This window comes from Octopus sinensis, linkage group LG18, assembly GCF_006345805.1.
Source record: "Octopus sinensis linkage group LG18, ASM634580v1, whole genome shotgun sequence".
Lineage (NCBI taxonomy): Eukaryota > Metazoa > Mollusca > Cephalopoda > Octopoda > Octopodidae > Octopus > Octopus sinensis.
Genome location: NC_043014.1, coordinates 2187317 through 2206486, shown reverse-complemented (window position 1 = coordinate 2206486; position 19170 = coordinate 2187317). Strand labels below are relative to the sequence as shown.

The 19170-nt window shown below is 38.9% G+C and overlaps 1 protein-coding gene across 1 annotated transcript in view; it reads left to right on the top strand.

Annotated features, from left to right (window-relative positions):
* Positions 1-19170, top strand: part of LOC115221547 (monocarboxylate transporter 12-like) — an 83807-nt gene that overhangs the window by 1697 nt on the left and 62940 nt on the right. The window contains exons 2-7 of the mRNA XM_036510690.1: positions 372-640; positions 2156-2281; positions 9118-9211; positions 13601-13866; positions 14319-14462; positions 17331-17603. Of these exons, the coding sequence (XP_036366583.1) occupies positions 406-640; positions 2156-2281; positions 9118-9211; positions 13601-13866; positions 14319-14462; positions 17331-17603 (1138 nt within the window). The 5' untranslated portion in view covers positions 372-405. The remainder of the gene's footprint in view (positions 1-371; positions 641-2155; positions 2282-9117; positions 9212-13600; positions 13867-14318; positions 14463-17330; positions 17604-19170) is intronic.

Here is a 19170-nt window from a genome sequence, read left to right as displayed (position 1 = left end):
TCGACCCCGGGACTTATTTTTTTTGTAAGCCCAGTACTTATTCTATCGGTCTCTTTTGCCGAACCGCTAAGTGACGGGGACATAAACACACCAGCATCGGTTGTCAAGCAATACTAGGGGGACAAACACAGACACACAAACACACACACGCATAATATATATATATACATACATATATACGACGGACTTCTTTCAGTTTCCCTCTACCAAATTCACTCACAAGGCATTGGTCGGCCCGGGGCTAAAGTAGAAGACACTTGCCCAAGATGCCACGCAGTGGGACTGAACCCGGAACCATGTGGTTGGTAAACAAGCTACTTATTCATTTATTTATTTATTTATTTATTTATTTATCTATTTTCTATTTCCAGCTCGTCAAATCGCCTTCCAATACCTCCCGTCTTCATGCTATCGTTCCACTTGGAACGATCCGAAATAGCCGTTTTGATGTCCATATTCGGCATTTGGCTGACCATCGGTCAGCTTTGCATCGGTTTCATTGTTGATCTCCTTCATCTGAACAGCAAAATCGTGCTGGTGTTCTCGCAGGCGGTCGTCGGGGCCATCGCCATCTGCATCCCACACTGCGACACCTACGTCCTGCTTGCCGTTGCGCTCAGTCTAATTGGCCTTACAGCAGGTAAGACCACCGGAGACAACTAGGCCTCTCTAGTAGTAGTAGTAGTAGTAGTAGTAGTAATGGTAAAAGTAGAAGCAGCAGCAGCAGCAGCAGCAGTAGTAGTAGTAGTAGTAGTAGTAGTAGTAGTAGTAGTAGTAGTAGTAGTTCCGCTCAGACCTTCAAGCATCACTATTTACTTTGAAAGAGGTAGCGAGCTGGCAGAACCGTTAGCACGTCGGGCGAAATGCTTTGTGGTATTTCGTCCGCCGCCGCGTTCTGAGTTCAAATTCTGCCGAGGTCGACTTTGCCTTTCATCCTTTCGTGGTCGATAAATTAAGTACCAGTCGCGCATTGGGATCGATGTAATTGTCTTAATCCGTTTGTCTGTCCTTGTTTGTCCCCTGTATGTTTAGCCCCTTGTGGGGAGTAAAGAAATAAAAATTGTTAACACGCCGGGTAAAATGCTTAGCGGCGAGCTGGCAGAAACGTTAGCACGCTGGGCGAAATGCTTTGCGGTATTTCGTCTGCTGTTACGTTCTGAGTTCAAATTCCGCCGAGGTCGACTTTGCCTTTCATCCTTTCGGGGTCGATTAAATAAGTACCAGTTATGCACTGGTGTCGATGTAATCGACTTAACCCGTTTGTCTGTCCTTGTTTGTCCTCTCCGTGTTTAGCCCCTTGTGGGTAGTAAAGAAATAGGTATCCGACTCCGATCCCGACGTCCTGAGTTCAAATTCCGCCGAGGTCGACTTCGCCTTTCTTCCTTTCGGGACCGATAAATTAAGTACCACTTGCGTACTGGGTCGATCTAATCGACTTAATTCTTTTGTCCTTGTTTGTCCTCTCTATATTTAACCCCTTCTTGGCAATAAAGATACATACATACATAAATACATACTTATACATATACATATATATATATACATATACATAATATATATATATATATATACCGGAGTAAACACATAAATGTGAAACAAGGTGGAAAAAAGAGTACTCAAATACCAGTGGTAGAGTAATATGTTTTATTTAAAGCATCAGAAAATTCAACAAAATCTGTTACTCTGAGTTTCTCGTTGCCGTTCATCAGACAGTTTTTGCTAGAAAAAACTGTCTGATGAACGGCAACGAGAACTCAGAGTAACAGATTTTGTTGAATTTTCTGCTGGTTTAAATAAAGTATATATATATATATAATATATATATATATATATATGAAAGGCGAGCTGGCAGAATCGTTAACACGCCGGACAAAATGCTTATCACCATGTCGACCGTCTTTACGTTCCGAGTTAAAATTCCGCTACGGTCCATTTTGTCTTTCATTCTTTCGAGGGGGTCGATAAAATAAAGTACCTTTTGAGTACTTGGGTCCCTTCCCGGAAATTGCTGACCTTGTTGCCAACATTTGAAATCCCTATTTACCTTCAAACAGGTTCATATTTCCGATTCTTTAAATTGAGTGAAAGCGTCGATCCGCGATTCTCAGTGAAAATGTGCCATTCTCATAACGTCTCTGCGTTGTATATTATTCAGGATTTACAGGCTCCGTTCGGTTGCTCATTACGACTGAAGTCACAGGTAGAGAGAAGTGTAAGGAAGGATTCTCCATGCTAAACCTTATCATTGGAATAGTTTTCTCTGTCGGTTCACCCTTATTTGGTAAGTTATCTTTCAAGATATATAAAGTAAGGTGGCAATCTGGCAGAATCGTTAGCACGCCGGGCGAAATGCTTTGCGGTATTTCATCTGCCGTTACGTTCTGAGTTCAAATTCCGCCGAGGTCGACTTTGCCTTTCATCCTCTCGGGGTCGATAAATAAAGTACCAGTTACGCACTGGGATCGACGTAATCGACTTAATCCGTTTGTCTGTCTTTGTTTATCTCCTCTGTGTTTAGCCCCTTGTGGGTATTAAAGAAATAAATATTTCGTTTGTTTTTATGTTCTGAGTTCAAATTCCGCCGAGGTTGACTTTGCCTTTCATAATTTCGGGATCGATAAATTAAGTACCAGTTGCGTACTGGAGTCGATCTAATCGACTGGCCCCCTCGCCCAAAATTTCGGGCCTTGTGCCTAGAGTAGAAAAGTATATATATAAAGTGTCTCATAATGATGAAGGGCGTTTTAAATACCAGTAATTTCAACGGAAAGAAACATGGTTATAAAGAAAAGTGTATAATGCGCAGGCGCAGTTGTGTGGTAACAAGTTTGTTTCCTAACCACATGGTTCCGGGTTCAGTCCCACTACATGACACCTTGGGCATATGTCTTCTACTATAGCCTCGAACCGACCAAAGTTTTGTGAGCAGATATTGTAGAAGGAAACTGGCGAGGTTAGATCCGGTCTGATGCGGTTAGATCTGGTGAGATTAGATCGATCTATCTATTTATCTGTCTATCCATCTATATCTCCGTCTGTCTGTCTGTCTGTTTACCTGTCTCTCTTTTACTCTTTTACTTGTTTCAGTCATTTGACTGCGGCCATGCTGGAGCACCGCCTTTAGTCGAGCAAATCGACCCCGGGACTTATTCTTTGTAAGCCCAGTGCTTATTCTATCGGTGTCTTTTGCCGAACCGCTAAGTGACGGGGACGTAAACACACCAGCATCGGTTGTCAAGCAATGCTAGGGGGACAAACACAGACACACACACTTATATACATATATACATATATACGACAGGCTTCTTTCAGTTTCCGTCTACCAAATCCACTCACAAGGCATTGGTAGGCCTGGGGCTATAGCAGAAGCTTGGACTAAATCTTAGTCTTTATTTCGTGCAAAAACTCTCGACCTATTTATAAATAATATCTCAACGTTTGTTGTTACAATTTTATTAAGTTAGGGACATTTTCAGTAAGATTTATTAATTCGATGTTGTGTCTGATGAAAATAAAAAAAATAATAGGTACCAGTATAGTATACGGTCTTTCACCTTGTCAAACAGTATAGCCAGGGTTATCTACCTTAGACGTTCACTTAATAAAGGAAACCAATATTTCCATTATACGGACAGTAACAAATTAAAGGCGGCGAGCTGGCGTAATCGTTAGCTCGCCGGGCGAAATGCTTAGCAGTCTTTCATCTGCCGCTACGTCCTGAGTTCAAATTCCGCCGAGGTCGACTTTGCCTTTCATCCTTTCAGGGTCGATAAATTAAGTACCAGTTACGCACTGGCGTCGATGTAATCGACTTAATCCGTTTGTCTGTCCTTGTTTGTCCTCTCTGTGTTTAGCCCCTTGTGGGTAGTAAAGAAATAAATACATTTTTTAGCCCCTTGTGGGCAATAAAGAAATACATTAACAACAAATTAAACTGCAAGCTGACCCTGAGTGAGATTTTAGAACTAATATTTGTCTTTGTCATGGATTTACTCATGACCACAGCAGTGACTTTAACAGGAAAATTTTAAAATACAGTAACTGGTACAATATGTACCGCGAAGTGTGTGACGCCATAGTTTATCATGTATGATGAGGGAAGATGGTTGGAGCAGACGATAAGCCCATTCAGATCGATGAAGAAAGATTTATTGGTCGACGAAAATACAATTGAGGAAGAATGCTGAATGGCGATAACGCTTCTCTCTTCGAAGACAGTGATGCAGAAGAGCGAAACAACAGGAACCATGGTCGTAGAATTGACGGGTCGAGGGTTTTGGGTCTCAAGCAAGCCTCAAACTGTCGATATTTTTGTGTGGAACGGAATTATCTGATAACAATTATTGAAAGAGAATAAGGTTCAATAATTCATTCAGATGAGTGGCCTGCTTATAATAATTTAAATGCCTTTGGTTTATCACCATCTGACAGTGAACCATCAACGACATTATGTGGATCCAGTGACCAGGGCACACGCACAGGTCATTGAGTGATCATGGTTAGATGCTAAAACTATGATTCTGATAAAAAAAAAAAAAAGGGATCTCTGAAATATCTGAAGATTTTCTTTTTAATCTCTGAAATATCTGGAAGATAAGGGAGACAACCATGTTTGACACCGTGGCAGACCGCATGCGATACACTGGCACCAAATAATGGTTATTTACTGAAATACGACTATCAGAATGCTATCACCTCGAAGACTGGATTGTCTGCATCCATTTAGATGGAATCTAGCGTATTTGTGCGTCATGAAACAGAGACGCACACGCGCGTGTGTGTGTGTGTGTGTTGCTGTGTGTGTGTGTATGTGTGTGTGTGTGTGCGTGCGTGTGTGTGTGTGTGTGTATATGTGTGTGTGAGTGTGTATGTGTGTGTGTTGCTGTGTGTGTGTGTGTGTGTGCGTGTGTGTGTGTGTGTGTGCGTGTGTGTGTGCGTGTGTGTGTGCGTGTGTGTGTGTGTGTGTGCGTGCGTGTGTGTGTATGTGTGTGTGTATGTGTGTGTGTGTGAGCGTGTGTGTGTGTGTGTGCGCGTGTGTGTGTGCGTGTGTGTGTGTGTGTGTGTGTGTGTGTGTGAGTGTGTGTGTGTGTGCGTGCGTGTGTGTGTGTGTGCACGCGCGTGTGTGCGTGTGTCTGTGCGCGCGTGTATGTGTGTGTGTCTGTGGGTGTGTGTGTCGCTGTGTTCGTGCGTATGTACTTAAGAACGCTTAAACTCTTAACAGTTATTGTTCAAAAACAGGGGAGGCCACTACTAACCGGTGACATAGACTCCCTCCCTTATAATTCATTTAAGGAATTTTGCTTTTTTGATAAATTTCCTTTTCTACTACTCATTCTTTCCAGCATTCTTTTCTTCTCTTTCTTTCTTTCTTTCATTCATTCTTTCTTTCTTTTCTTCTCTTTCTTTTTCTTTTTTCTTTCTTTCTTTCTTTCTTTCTTTCTTTCTTTCTTTCTTTCTTTCTTTCTTTCTTTCTTTCTTTCTTTACTTCTTTCTTTCTTTTCGCAAATTGACAGTCAGCTCTGTTCATTCAGTTTGAAAACTGCATGACTCAAAGTGGTTTCGCCCAATGAAAAAAACAGCTGAAAGGTGTTAAAACTTGCAAACTGACACAGGCGCAAGGAGTGGCTCTGTGTCCTTCAGATATAAATATCTTTTTTATGGTGAAGGACGGTGACGCCCTCGCCATTTACTACATCCTCTGGATGGTGACTCTAACACTTATCCTTTTGTGGTACTTACAAGCATTCCAGTGGATGTCCTGCCCTAGTCTCTCATGTCTTATGAGGTTCTCCTTTTCAGCGAGGACTGGGCAGCCATATAACATGATCAATTGTCTCTCTGAATTTTCCACAAATTCTGCACGAAGAGTCAGATCCATCTTTAAGGACGTTTGCATAGTAGTTTCTGGTAGATAAGCTCTGATCTTGCGCTGCAGTAACAAGACCTGTTTCCCCATTCAGGCCTGTCACTTGTAGCCATATTATTATTATTATTATTGAGTGAGAGAGCAGTTCATGCCATCAAAGTGACACTGGGGTAAAATATACGAAGCCCAATATACCCATCATGACTACCCGTCTGATAAGGGTACACTAGGCACATGCATCACAACCATATGTGCGCGCCATGGTGATCTCATATCAAGATAAACAGCACATGACCAGTTAGAATTTTCTTCTGGTTGAGTAGCCCATCCCGCTCAAAAGTTCCCTGAATAAGAGTTGTTTAAGGATGTTGAAAGAACCACCCATGTTTCCAGAGGTGAATTATTCAAACCCCAAAGAATCCCTCTCAACACATGGCTATGATGCTCCCCCACTACTTCTGCTCGTGATCAGAGATGCACATATCGTCAGCCACTAAGGGACATGCTCAACTGGTTAAGGTCAAACAACTGACAAGCAAATCTGTGGTATTGAGCAGAATATTTGCTGTAGCCCATCTTTTATACCAAGACAAAACAATGTACATGATAACACTTCCAATCAGTTAAGATCAGAAGCCATGAGAGCCATTACCTGGTACTGCATCAGGGCATTTATTATTATTATTATTATTATTACTTTTTTTTTCTTCTTTCAAATTTTCTTCCATTTCTTGCCGAGTGTCTTCCCGACTCCTAGGGCAAAGAAACTCATAGTGTATATTGGTAGGCCATTAAACCAAACTCAGTAGTTCGTTAATTTTTTTTTTTTTTTTTTAAGTTAAATTAAAATACATGAGCAGCAACAGTTCTCACATTGACAATGCTCTTCTCAATACGTGTGATGTACCAGTTAAGACAATCTTTTGCACTTCTTGCAGGGATGGTAAGCCAGGGATCATTCTCATATAATTTTCGGTTCCCTTCTTGATCATTCCTAGTGCTCCTACGATCACTGGTATTGTAACCGCCTTGAGATGCCACATTTTCTCAATTTCAATGAGTAGGTCTTTATATTTTCTGAGCTTGTCAAACTCTTTCGCTGAGATATTATAATCACAGGGGATGCTCATGTCGATCAATAAGCAAACTTTATTGTTTTGGTCTTTCACAACAATATCTGGTTATTGGCCTTGATGGTTCGGTCTGTATGTACTGGAAAGTCCCACAGAATGGTTACATTTTCTCCTTCAGTTACAGCCTCAGGGTGGTGATTATACCACTTGTCGGCAGTTTTGATATTGTAATGCCGACTTATTAGCCAGTGGAGATATTGGCCAACTCTGTCATGTCTTAATTTATAATCCACTGGTGCTAAGACTTTACATCCAGAGATTAGGTGGTCCACTGTTTCAATCATGTCGTTGCAGAATCGGCATTTTGGGTCTGCTCCATTTTTCATCACATTGGCTGGTAGTTCCGGGTTAATAGGCTTTGGTCTTGAGCAGCCAGGATGAAACCTTCGCTCTCTGCTTTAGCCCTGAGCTCCGCAGCCACTGATGGGTTTGCTTCTGGTCAACATCAGCTTGTTTGCTGCGGGTCACATATTTGCCGTGCAGAGGTTTCTCCTCCCACCTATCAGCCAATTGCTCGTGCGCTTTTTTCATTGCCATCATTTTCACCTTCTTTGCAACAATAGTTGCCGTACTTCCCTCGGGTTGTTCAGTTGGGTATCCTGCACGAGATCAATAGCAAATTTTTTGCTTCCTTGATGATAGAATGAAGCTTCTTTCGTCTCTCATGATTTTCCACGAGCTTTAGCATCCAGTCATTCGATATTTCGAGATATTTGGCCAGTCCAATTGTGGTTGTTTTGTAAGCTAGTTCAAATTGGATCAGGCCTCGACTCCTTGGGCTCTGGGAAGGTAAAGGCGATCTACGTCTGCCTTTGGGTGGTGCAACCTATTACAACTCAGCAGCTTGCGTATTTTTCTATCTATATTCTTACTTCACTCATATTCCAGTTCAACACATTGTAGCTATAAGTAACAACTGGAACTGCTAAGGAATTATTATTATATTATTATTATTATATTATTATTATTATTATTATTATTATTATTATTATTATTATATGTTTGACTTTTGCTTTGCATTTTTACTATTTGGCTCCAAGTCTCACCCAGAGACCTCAAGAGACAACAAGTTGGAAGTTCATGTTGGTGTTATGCCTAGGGTGCCATATATTCGGTTTTGTACTTAGTGTTGTTCTAGAGAATGTTTAAGAAACCATACGAAAATTATGTGTTTGTTTTAAAATGTGAGATTACATAGACAGTATTTTACGTAGGATATGGGCAGTTCCCATGATCACTATCTTTTGAATTTCTGCCACTTTGGGGTTTCCTGGTATCTGAGCTAGGTAGCTATTATTATTATTATTATTATTATTATTATATTATTATTATTATTATTATTATTATTATTATTATTATTATTATTCAGTAGTTTTAGTTTTATAGCGTGCTTTCACTTCACTACCGAGCACATCTCTGTGTGCCTTGGGTATGTGCTGTGATTTGTTGTGATGCTCTGATGGTTATTGTATGGAAAGTGTTCTGCGTAGGATGTGTGCAGTGCCTAGTAGTGCGATTTTCTGTATGTTATATGTGTTTGTAAGTCCTGGTGTTTTTGTTATGTATTTGTCTGAATATTTTTTTTATCATGCCTAATGCACCTACTATGATAGGAATTGTTTCTGTTTTCAGATTCCACATTCTAGTTACCTCTATTTCATGGTCTTTGTATTTTGAGAGTTTCTCCATTTCTTTTAGAGACACGTTGTCATCAGCCGGTATTGATACATCAATTAGAAAGCATTTTTTTTCTTCATGATCTCTGGCAACTATATCTGGTCTGTTGGCCTTAATTTCTCTATCTGTGTGTATCGGCATATCCCAGAGTATGGTTGCTTCCTCGTTTTCTGTGACCTTTTCTGGTGTGTGCCTATACCATCTTTTTTCTGTTGTTATTCCATAATGTTGGCATAGCTTCCAATGTATGTAGGTTCCAACTCTGTCATGTCTGTGAATATATTCCTTCTTAGCCAGGACTGGGCAGCTAGAGATAATATGATTTATTGTTTCTTGTCCATCTCCACATTATTATTATTATTATTATTATTATTATTATTATTATTATTATTATTATTATTATTATTATTATATTATTATTGTTATTATTATTATTTTCAGGATTGCTTTATGATGTTACGAAATCATTGAAACTTGTCTTCTACATAAGCGGTTCGTGCCAGTTGTTGGCAGCTGCCTGCGTTCTTATTATTTGGTATCGAATGCGAAAGCCTCAGCAATAAAAATATTTTTTATTCTTCTTATTCCAATTCATGTCGCTTTTCTCTTCGTTTCTTTTCTCGTTTCGATTCAGCTGTCTCGTCTCATTTATTCCGTCTATGTTATCGATCTGCGCTGATCGAACAATATCGATTAGATTTCATTTCACAGTTAAAAATAAAAAGAGGAAGAAATCAAGTTGTTTCTCTATCTATGATTTAGGCCGTAAGAAGAAGTGATGTGCAGAAGATTCCGAGGATCGAATTGAGGATTTTCCCTTCAATCAAACATCGTTAACTTTTTAAAGTACGAAGAGCCAACTTAAGGAAGCTCTTTGCTTTCTGTGGATTATAAGCCACAGACATTGAGTCTTTATAAACGCGCGACTCACCAGTGTAAGATGACTCTGAGACTCCACTCCATTTCGACCTTATTGTGAGTCTCTTCATTGAAAGCTACTCCGTTGAAGGGAGGATGTTCTCCAATGACGAAAAGTAACTACGATCAAATATTCACCCTTGAAAAAGTGCTAAGAAAATAATTTTGAATTCTTCAGAATTTGCATGAATTTTAGCGCCCTGGGCCATCGCCTGGCTTGTTTAGGGCATAGCACCACAATGTTTAAAATCCCATTAAGTTTACAGCAAATAATAAGTATGTCATGACTGGCTGGGTTTTTCTGCGTTGACCACACGACTATAGGCCAGTAGTAGAATTAACACCTACTCATTAATTAATAGAAGAATCTAAGGTATGCAAATAACTAATTGAGGATTAGAGACAAAAACAAACAAAAAAAACATATGATAGACGGTATTAGTACATCATGGTTAAGAATGTAACTACTCCGAAAGAACACTAAATGCAATGATGAAAATAATGAAATATGTATATAAACACAGATCAGCACTAACTGTAACATTTTGTCTCAGAGGAACTTGTCTAAGAGATTTGTGCTTTAATGAGTAACACAAGATTCGCTCAGAATGTCAACGGATTGTGGGACACAGTGTTTCGGCCTAATTTGATCTCCTCAGTGGTGAGCACATTCGGACATCCTGAGCTGAACTAAAAAATACAGGGTTATTCAAAACGAATGAACCGATATCATTGCGCTATATTTTGATAAGGAAAAGAAATAGAAAACTCCAGCTAGGTCCCAAGTATTTACTCACAATCAACTTTTATTTCCTGTCTTACAACTGTTCAATGTGGCCACCACCTGCAGCACGGGAATATCAACGTGATGAGGGAATTCCTCCCAGACGCATATCATCATTCATTGAGTTGCCTGCTGTTGTTATTCGATGTTTAAGATTTTTTTTATTGTGGGGGGCAGGTAAAAGATCACATCTATATTTCACCGCTACACACAAACATCGATGACCTTAAATATTGAATAACAACAGCAATCAACGTAATTGGATCGAGATATACTGATAAGCGTCTGGGAGGAATTCTCTTATCGCATTGATGTCGCCCATGCTGCAGGTGGTGGTCACATTGAACGCTTGTAGGACAGGAAATAAAAGTTGATTGTGAGTAAATACTAGAGTAAATACGCGCGCGCGCGCGCGCACACACACACACACACACACACACATATACACGACGGGCTTCTTTCAGTCTCCGTCTCGCAAATCCACTCACAAGATCGGCTCGAAGCTACAGCAGAAGACACTTGCTTCGGTAAGAAATTGACGAACCCTCCTACGTCGTCCAGCGACGGAAGAGTCCATCCTCTGTGTGTGTGTGTGTGTGTGTGTGTGTGTGTGTGTGTGTGTGTGGTGTGTGTGTGTGTCTGTGTGTGTCTGTGTGTGCATGTATGTATGTACGTGTGTGTATGTGTCTGTGTGTGTATGCGTGCATGTATGTACATGTGTGTGTGTGTGTGTGTGTGTGTGTGTGTGTGTGTGTGTGTGTGTGTGCAGGCGAACATATATGCATATGTGTGTAGACGGAACTGTAGAGGACCCCAGCTGTTGGTGGTGGTTCTCTAATTCTTAGCCTCACTCGTGACAGTCGGCCACTCGTTCCACCTGTGCAGGTGATGATGGTACAGGCAGTCAGGAACCTTGAGGATCTACAGAATGGCCTGAACGCAATATACAAAAAGAATCTGGAAATACAGATCTAAACAAGTTCAAAACTTCTGCCCTCGTCCCACCAACAAATTACAACCAAAATACAGAGGAGCAGGCTGCACTGATGTCCCGAAGACAAACTAAATTCTTGCTTTATCGAAGAGTTCTTCACTTCCAGTGAAAATACACAAAGTCTAGAGGCAAGGAACAAAAACATTATTCTTAATGCGCCATTAAAGAAAAGGGAAGTTTTGTTCGTGATAAAGAGAGAGAGTTACCCCACATGTTTCTGCCTCATTGGGCCTCATCAGTGCAGCAATTATACAGTTTGACTTCAGCAGCCATAAGACTCACAGACATAGAAAGCTCTATCGTTTTTCTGCTTTCATACGTTGATAGGCATTGCAGTATAGTAACATGCTGACACACACACACACACACACTCACACACACACACCACACACACACACACACACACACACACACACAACACACACACACACGCATATATATATATCTGTGTATTTTCTGTTTTCCCAGGCTGATAATTACTGAAGCATACATATATACGCAACATACCAATATACACACTTGCATGTACACATTCGTTTATAGATATAAGCATAAATATACGTGCACATATATACTTGTTATACACACAAGTGCATACACATCCACATGACATATACAAACACACACACACACACACATACATACATATATGTATATATATATATATATATGTATGTATGTGTGTGTGTGTGTGTATACATGTATGCATATGATTGTGAATGTATATACATATATATATATATATGCATATGTGTGTGTGAGTGCATGCATGTATACGTGTGTATGTATATATACGTGTGTGTATGAATATATATATATGTGTGTGTGCGTGTGTGTGTGTGCGTATGTGTGTGTGTGTGTGGTGTGTGTGTGTGTGTGTGTGTGTGTGTGTGTGTGGTGTGTGTGTGTGTGTGTGTGTGTGCAAAGATAAAGTCATTAAACTATATTCTGCCACAAAACTTATCTGAATATCCTGAAAGAAATGCCTGTCTGCCTGCATATATCTCACGGAGTCGATCGTTTCGTCAATTAAACAGCACAAAAACAACAACAATAACAGCAACAATAATTAACGAATCTCATTCCGCATGAACTTCACAACGCCACATTTCTCTCTGCCTGGAACTTCCACCGTTCTTTTCATTCAAAAGGTAAAGCGAAACAATTCACACAATCTTCCATTTCTGTAAAATATAAACCCAACAGTTTCGTAGTGTTTCGCTGGTTATTCAACGTCTGATCGTGACGCAGTAATTAGTTTTGATGTAATTAACAAAGGTTACTTTCCTCTCATCGACAGCCAGTTTCAATAATTACTAAAGTCTCGGTAGATATATATACCCGTGGGACGGGTATAATTGTTGATCGTCAGACTTTTGGAAATGCAATCATTTAATTGATGGAGAAAAATTATCAGCCAAAATTTACTGGAATTAGAAGACTAAAATGTAAAGAATAATGTTTTGGGCTAAGAATCGTTTCACATAAAGAAACAATAACCCACTTCCTTGGCTTTTATCGTCTCCAAGAAGCAGTGATAGCGATTTCGTAAGTTCATCGTTTCCTTTTTGTAATCGTCTCATTAGCTAAATAGTTTATTTGATAATTCATTGGTAAATAAAAGTAATTGGCAGACGATAAGAGGAGAATACTCTAGAAAGTTTAGTTCGATCTTTTAACTTAAAGTTTCTGCTGATTAGAATTTCCAAATAATCGATGGGTATTTATCCCCCAAAATATTTACTTCGTTCACAATATAAACTGTATTCTATTGACTTCGATTATATTTCCTATATTCTCCTTAAATCTTCACTAACAAAATATAATTTTAAGTCTTTTTCTTCATAAATACTATTTTTGTTTTCTCTCAAATATTACAATGTAAGATAACAATTTTTGTAACTATTACCTAATGATTAGACTGCTAATGACGAGATGTATTCTAGGTTATCAGATAAAGAATGTTGCTCAAGGAGCTGCCTTCCAAGTCTTATGATGTTATCAGCCTCATATGTGAGGGATGCGCTTCGACACTTGGTGGTTAAAAGTTGTTGCCGAAGGGATATGAGGCGACATTTAAAGGCATATTGGATCGATGTTAAGCCTCTGTCGCCTTGTTTTCGTTTTAGATAGAGGCGGTCTGTGTCACTGTTTATGTGGAAATTCAAACACTTCAAGACTTCTGAGCAAATACGAAATCTACTTTGTTTTATTTAAAATCATTTCAGTAAATTTATTCGAAAAATGTCCTTTAACTCCGTACAACACGAAACAGTTCTCAAAGATGTGGAAAGTTATGAGAAACGACCGGTGCCACCAGATGGCGGCTGGGGATGGGTCGTCTGCTTTGCTGCAGCCTCTCTCTGTTTCATAGTAAATGCAGTGACAAGTCCTTCTGGAATATTCCTCATTGGTCTCACCAGAATCTTTGATGACCCAGTATCGAAGCTGTCTTTAATCGGAGCACTACTGATTGGACTCAGTATGCTTGCAGGTAAATGCCATACCTATTTTCTTTTTCTTCAATTTCCCATTTTGGTCACAAAATATTTTTCTATTAAATTTCCCATTTGAATATCTTTCCCACGATGCTTTTCTATTATCGACCTAAAGCCATCATTATATATTGATCATTATATGTTTGTTTTTATTATATATCTATCATGACATGGTATCGTTTTCATCAAAATATCATTAAATATTTCTCATTTACCCGAATTTCATCTTGACTCCATTACTTACGTCTGTTTCCTGATAAAAAATGGCGAATATCAAGTTGTCCGGAAGGATTCATCTGTTTTTATTCACTCTTCTGATAAATGAGTTAAAAAAGAGAGTTCAGCTTCATTTCCAATATAAAGTACAAAATCAATAATTAGATCGAACCTAAACCACGGTGTTGACACCTCATTCACTTGACCAATCCTTATCACATTCTATTTCCAGCTCCAGTGGCCAATATGTTGTTGGTTTACTTTAGCCATCGGACAGTGATCATATTAGCAGGTCTTCTGGGTTTCATAGGAGCCATATTGGGAGCGTTTTCAACCAGTATCGATATGATGATCGTTACATATGGCCTCATCGCAGGTGAGATTCCGTTGACCATCCAAATATATTCCAAACGTCAATATGTCATCTTTAAAAAAATAAGAATAAATGTCAGGAATTCCAAATTATTCCACAACAAATCCTTTTAAAGTGCAGAAAACTGTAATTTTTTTGTCATTGCAACCTGTACAAAGCCCACACAAGTTGCTCCCTACACAAATATTCCACAATACTCCAAATGGGAGCTGACCTGGGTGTGCAGGAGCAGCCTGTCGCATCAATAATTTCTTGCCACATCGAACCCTTACACTAACAGTACCAACGGTTACTATTTGTACTACAATACTTACCAAACAGACACAACCACATTATCCCCCCCACCCAAACGACTTCAACGCCCTGGCGACGGTTCGTGCGACTAAACCCTTCTCAAGCCAGGCCGCAATGACTGAAACAAGTAATACACACACACACACACGCACACACACACACACACACACACGCACGCACGCACGCACACACACGCACGCACACACGCACACACACACACACACACACACACGTACGCACACACGCACGCACGCACACACACACACACGCACGCACGCACACACACACACACGCACACACACACACACACACACACAACACACACACACACACACACACACGCACGCACATACACACACACTCACAGATTTGAGACGATAGTGAAGATTGCAATTTTCCAAATGATAGCCATGACGAGCAAAATGGCAAACAGAGCCGTGGCTATCATTTAGGAAATTATAACCTCTTCCCTGTGCTCTCCAAGATATGCAGGAATGACTGCCAAATATTTACTCCCAGACACGCATTTTGTCTGTTTTCTCAAATGTCTGTAGAACTTAGACATTGTATTCTAAACATAGAGATGATTTCAACGAGAATGCTCTCTTCAAATTTTGCATATATCTTGGTGAGATGTGAGCGATGCTGAGGTTTCAAGGTTAGCGTACGCTGTAGAGATAAAAGATCTTTTACAGCGAAACAGACCGCATTGGGCAGGTCATGTGGGTCGTATAGATGATGGAATATTGAAGGACTCCAGAGCAACCGTTTGACGGAGAACAATGTTCTTCTAAAACACTGCTGTCCAAACCGAAGTTGAAGTGATAAGACCGTCTTTAGTCTGGTCTGAAAAAAAGAAATAAAAAAGAAAACGTAATGTCATTGTAGAAAGTTGGGAAATAACTGAAATTGATCGGACCATCATGGGATGAAAATATCTATTAAATGTGTTCGTGGATTTTAAACATGTAGAATTTAAACGAGCGAGGACAAATACGGATTTAAAATATAAGAAACCTGTCCGTGGATTTTGGAAAGAATTGCATCGAACACACGCAATTTAAAAGCTCGGACAATAATGTAATAAAAATATACCGAATGCGTTCATAGATTTTGAGAATAATTGCACTCAACACGCGAAAGTGTAACGAGGTGCAAAGAAAAATAAACCGCATAGATAAGAATATTTTCTCGAAATATTCAAATTATGATTGAAAATGTTTATCTTTTGCTGGTTTCGTTAACTTCCGAAAGGTAGAAGCTGATAAGAAAATGTCACCATCGGAACGAACATATGTCTGGCCACCCTGTAATAAAAATGTTATCTTTCTCTTTCGGGAGTGTAAAAAAGACACAATGCCAACTGACACGGTGCTATGTTCTGTTTAACGGAAATATTTACGAGATAAATTTGGTTAAAGCTGGGCTAATCATCGGCTGGGCTAAAATATCCTCTTAGCTTTGAAGCTCATTAACGAAGGGCTCACTTATTACTGAGCCGACTTGAATCAATGTTTGAGCGTCTATGTGTTTGTGTTTGTGGTGTGTGTGTATGCGTGTGTTTGTGGTGTGTGTGTGTATGCGTATGTGTGTGGTGCGTGTGGTGTGTGGTGTGTGTCGGGGGGGAGAATAGATAATGTTGCGATGTCATCAAAATGACACACATTTCGACTGTTTGTTGTCACGTCTGGCGAGATAGTACATTCACCTTTTACATAATGTGTGAGCGACTGACGTCATTTGTACTTCTCATGGCTTGACTAATTACTCAGCTTGATACAGTTTTACAAATAATAATTAATGACCGCCAAAATAACAATAAGAAATAAATTAATTACCTCATTAACAACGGGAGGGACGGAACAATGGATGAATGAGCAGAAAAAAATAAATAACAGAATACTGACGGAAAGTTCTGTTCATAGTAGTAGTAGTAGTAGTAGTAGTAGTAGCAGCAGCAGCAGCAGTAGTAGTAGTAGTAGTAGTAGTAGTGGTGGTAGTAGTGGTGTTGGTGTTGGTGGTAGTAGCAGTGTTGGTGGTGGTGGTAGTAGTAGTAGTATATTTGTTGGGAGAGAGAAGGAGTAGCCAAAACATTCCCTTTTGAAGTGGTGAATGCGCTAGTGCTTACGTAAATCGTATCTGTGGAGACCCAAGAATTTCCCAGCCATTATGCATGTGTTGTTCTAAGAATTCCTACAGACATGTTGAAAAACACTCCTTCTGACCAACCCAACCAACCAACGAAACTTAACGACTCGTTTTATCACCAATATCTAATGTCGAATAAGCTTTCCAGTCCATAGTCACGATATAAACAGAGAAATTCTAACACCAGTCATCACAAATCTAACTTTTAAATAATCAGTTTCTAACTTCCAGTTAAACAATGGAAGTAATTATGGAAATGGTAAAAGTACTTTAGAAACTTCTAAATGGACAAACACACCGCATTTAGAAGCACAATTCAAAAATCACCAGTCAGTCGCAAAATAGCTACACCGCTTTCATCTGTCTGTAATATATTGCTGTGTATTTCCAAAATTATTTTTGTGAATTATTTTACCTTTTTTTTTTCAGGTGTGTCACTTGGAATGTCATTTTTCACCGGACAAATCATTGCAGGATTCTATTTTGAAAAGAAGCGTGCTTTGGCAATAGGAATATCGAATTGTGGTGGTGGAATGGGGACATTAGTGGCCAATATGTTACTTGAGTACCTCATAGACTTTTATGGACTGAGAGGGACCTTGCTTCTTATTTCAGGGGCACTTTTGAATATTGTTGTTTTTGGATCGCTTTGCCGACCCCTGCAATATGCCTACAAAAATGTTGAGCAGAAAGAATCTAAAGGTAAGATCGTTACAATTTGAAATATTATTACGTATGTATATAATACACAGAATATATACACATGTGCAAATACATAGGCGAATATATATAATATATACACGTATATATATATATATATATATATATAATATATATATATGTGTGTGTGTGTATGTATGTATATATATATATATATGTATATGTATATATGTATATATATATATATATAATATATATATATATATAATATATATATATATATATATATATATAGAGAGAGAGAGAGAGAGAGAGACATACAAATGTTATATGTGTGCGTGTGCGTATGTGTGTCTGTCTGTGTAAGAGAGAGAAAGAAAATGGAATTCACCAGACTCTTTACCCACTACGATGGTTTCGACACGTTCTACATTGGTACCTTGCAAGTGAGATGTACAATAGTTTTTCAAAAGTTTCTTGATAGAATGACCATATTTGAAAAAGATTTTCTTACAATAAAAAGTAATAATTGATTATGCTTTTAAAAAAAGAAAAGTGTTCGTGTAACTGCTTTTCACAAGTTTTAGTTCTTCAAACACACGTGTTATATAAATTAATCCTTATAGAAGTAGTTAGTTTTAGCAGCATTTTCACTTCAGATTTAGGATGTCTGTACACAGGTATATATATATATATATATATATATATATATATATATATATATATATATATATATATATATATACGTTATGAAGTTGTGTTGCAATATTCTTGGTTTTCAGTTCTTCACTCGTTTATTATTGTTCTTGTTCTAACTCATGTTCATCGTCCAGGAATCTTTCATGACACATCTGTGACCGCCTCAGCGACACTTTCTGTCTTCGTGTGTGCTCTTGCTCTACTCATTCCTCTCAGAGATGCGTGACGAAAGATCTTTGGTTTCCGGACAATGGACATAAGTTAGAATAAGAACAGTAATAAAAGAATGATGAATGAATATATAGTGCGTGTGTTTATTTGGCAAAAAAAAAAAAATTACCATCCAGAAATACAAAAATATATCTATAATACATTAAAAGTCAGTTTTAATCTTGCTTGCTTGTAATGTTAGTCTGCGAAACTAACATTACAAGCATACTGGGAAAATACTACGAATTAAGTTACCCTGAAATGTCGATACGAATTGAATGAAACAAGTTTCGCGTAAATCGGTAGTTTGCAAGATATCAGAGATTTTTAGGGTATAACTACCCAAAACGCTGCATAATTGGAAAATGATCCAAAAATAATCTTCATCCCGAAAGGGAGGAAACTCTTATCTTTCTATTAGACGCTAAGTTTTTTTATTCGAGTGCATTCAACGTATTTGGCTGTTATTTCTAGAATGCTCTGCTACCACGTAACAGCTATTTGCAACAAAGGAGCCGAAATACCTGTTACTTGGTAGCAGAGCGTGCAAGGAATAGTAGCCAAATCTGTCCTTTTCTGGGGAAAGGAGCCGTTTACACGTGATTTCGATGTCACATTCAATACAACCTGGAAAAGAAAGAACCCATGAAACAAGACTCAATTGCTGGGAAACTCTGAGTTTCTCGGTGACTCAACGGGT